The sequence below is a fragment of the Sinocyclocheilus rhinocerous genome, unplaced genomic scaffold, assembly GCF_001515625.1.
Source record: "Sinocyclocheilus rhinocerous isolate Xijiao unplaced genomic scaffold, SAMN03320098_v1.1 scaffold553, whole genome shotgun sequence".
NCBI classification, from domain to species: Eukaryota; Metazoa; Chordata; class Actinopteri; order Cypriniformes; family Cyprinidae; genus Sinocyclocheilus; species Sinocyclocheilus rhinocerous.
The window spans coordinates 237,753-240,044 of NW_015627255.1; the positions used below are offsets into that span (position 1 = coordinate 237,753).

At 39.2% G+C, this 2,292-nt stretch overlaps 1 protein-coding gene across 4 annotated transcripts in view; it reads right to left on the reverse strand.

The window, feature by feature from the left end:
- Positions 1-2,292, reverse strand: part of LOC107726225 (protein FAM65A-like) — a 64,485-nt gene that overhangs the window by 10,959 nt on the left and 51,234 nt on the right. For all 4 annotated transcript variants that reach the window (XM_016535750.1, XM_016535763.1, XM_016535757.1 and 1 more), the window contains 2 exons: positions 1,073-1,212; positions 636-792 (listed from right to left, as the gene is read on the reverse strand). In XM_016535750.1, the coding sequence (XP_016391236.1) occupies positions 636-792; positions 1,073-1,212 (297 nt within the window). The remainder of the gene's footprint in view (positions 1-635; positions 793-1,072; positions 1,213-2,292) is intronic.

The window sequence follows — 2,292 nt, forward strand, 5'->3', positions numbered from 1 at the left end:
TTCATATTTACGGTCATGTTATTCAAAGAAATGTTTGCAAAAAATCGCTAAAGTTGCTAACATCATATCATTACAGACTGCACGATAGTGCCACAAGTTCCACAACATATTTTCATGTCTGATCAGGGCGATAACCACCGTAGACATTGAGGGGGGCTTGCATCTACGTGCATCTGTGCGTCTCTCTTTGAGTGAGTTTACTTTAGAAACAGCGATTATATCCTCTCGTTGCTGGAGAATATAATGTAGCGATTCAGTATTTAAACTGTTATTAATAAAAGTCATGGGGTAGCGTTAACAAGTTTCTTTGCTCCTGGATGTGTGAGCTGTGCGATCTCTGATATATGTGTGTGTGTGTGTGTGTGTGTGTCAGTAAGCAGTGCTTTAATATAGAACGGTAAGGCTCTAATGCACACCAGCACACCAGTATATTGTAGGAGCTAGATGACGTATGATGACGTGTAACGGTGTAGTAGAGGTGTCCCAATTCTTAGGGGAATATTTTCACCCCTACCCCTTGACACTCTGTTTTAAGGGACAAGGGAAAAGGGAAGGCAGAGGGGTAGGGGTATAAAATAGAATTGGGATTGGGCCTAAATGTCTATATCTAGTACTATTAGACTACAATAACTGACCAGCAGCTGCGAGCTGCAGTTCTTCAGATGAACCAGCAGGGTGTGATCTAGAGTCGGGCAGCCTGTGCTGAGAGGGCCGGAGGGAGTATCCCAACACCTCGCTTCACAGCCCTCATCCTCTCCTGCGCTTTCCACAGCCGCTGGACGCTCCTCTGCGCTGTATCCGTCACAACACACATGAAAACAAACACACGTCAGAAAATGGCAACACAATATATTCAGAAAAAAGAAAAGAGTTGGGATTAAACATAGATAAAGTTGTGAAATCAGTCACTCAAACTAACGGTTGTCCTTCAAGTCACTAGGTGGCAGTAGTGTAACATAACATTATAGAAGCGATGCATTTTGATGAAAAAACCTTGGTTGAACCTGATTCCTTTTTGTGCTATAAAATATCATTTGACAGCAGAAAGGTGAAACATTTCTCAAGTTCTGACCTGTCTGTCACACTCTGCCTCTCACCATCCTCCTCCTCCTCCTCCTCTTCCTCCAGGTCTGATGTATTAAGGAAGTCAAAGCTCCCTAGAGCCGTCTCAACCGTCAAACTGACACTGGATGAGCGACTACGACTCCGTACCTGCAGATACACACATTTGCAAAAAAAAACAAAAAAAAAACTCTATCAATCTCTTTAGTCTAAATAATTACAAATGAAAAACTCTTGATTTTAAAGTATATAATGTATCAAACAGTCATTAAAAACTACATTTAAATTATTAGCTAGAAGAAACCCCAGAATTTAATGTTCAACTAATATTAGTTGTTTACATGATATTAATGTCAATTACCACATAAAACATTTTTGACTTGTAAAAACAAGCAAAAAATAGTGATGGAATCCAATGGAAGTATATTGGGGCAAGACTTCACACCAGAATAAGTGTCAAAATGCACAAAAGTACAGCCACAAGATTGTAAACATGAGGCTTGTGTGATAGAATAGATAACTAACCTTGTCTGTGCAAGTTACCTTTCATGTAAGTTATCTTTCATCAAATATACACATTTCTAATATTAAACTCTCGTGAATACATTAAACAAAATACTTCTAAGGAAAATGCAATACTGCAAAAGCAGTGTTTGTTTGTTTGTTTTTACAAATAGAGGAACAATTATATCTGTTAATTCACAACATGACACAGACACTGTCAGTAGACAGTTGACTTATAAAACCTGGAACATTAATAAGGCCAATTCTGGAAAGAGAGACAGTGTGTTTATTCTATGACTAAGCTAAGTTTTGCCGGGAAAACCTCTCTGTAGACACAGGATGAAGTGGTTAATAGTGAAAGCAAAGGGCATGTCTTTGATTAACTCTATTGTTCCACTGTTGAAGACCAAAGTCTCTGGACCCAAACCCGGATCTGAGACATTGATGGTTATCGTGGGGCTTGGATACAAGCAATACCCAAAGGCTTCTGTGACCAAAACATTGAGAATCTAAGTCAGCCAGGAAGCCCTCACTGCAGGCTGGAAAGGACAGTTTAATGCAGCGTTTTCTTCACTTTCAACCTCTCTGACCTTCTACAACTTTGATCAAAGATGGTGATCTAGACATCTAACCTGATGTGAAGGCAATGGTGCATACTGATTCTCAAAGACACAACAAATGGGTCAAATTAAATACTAAAAAATAATGTGGTGTAAAAAGTAATAT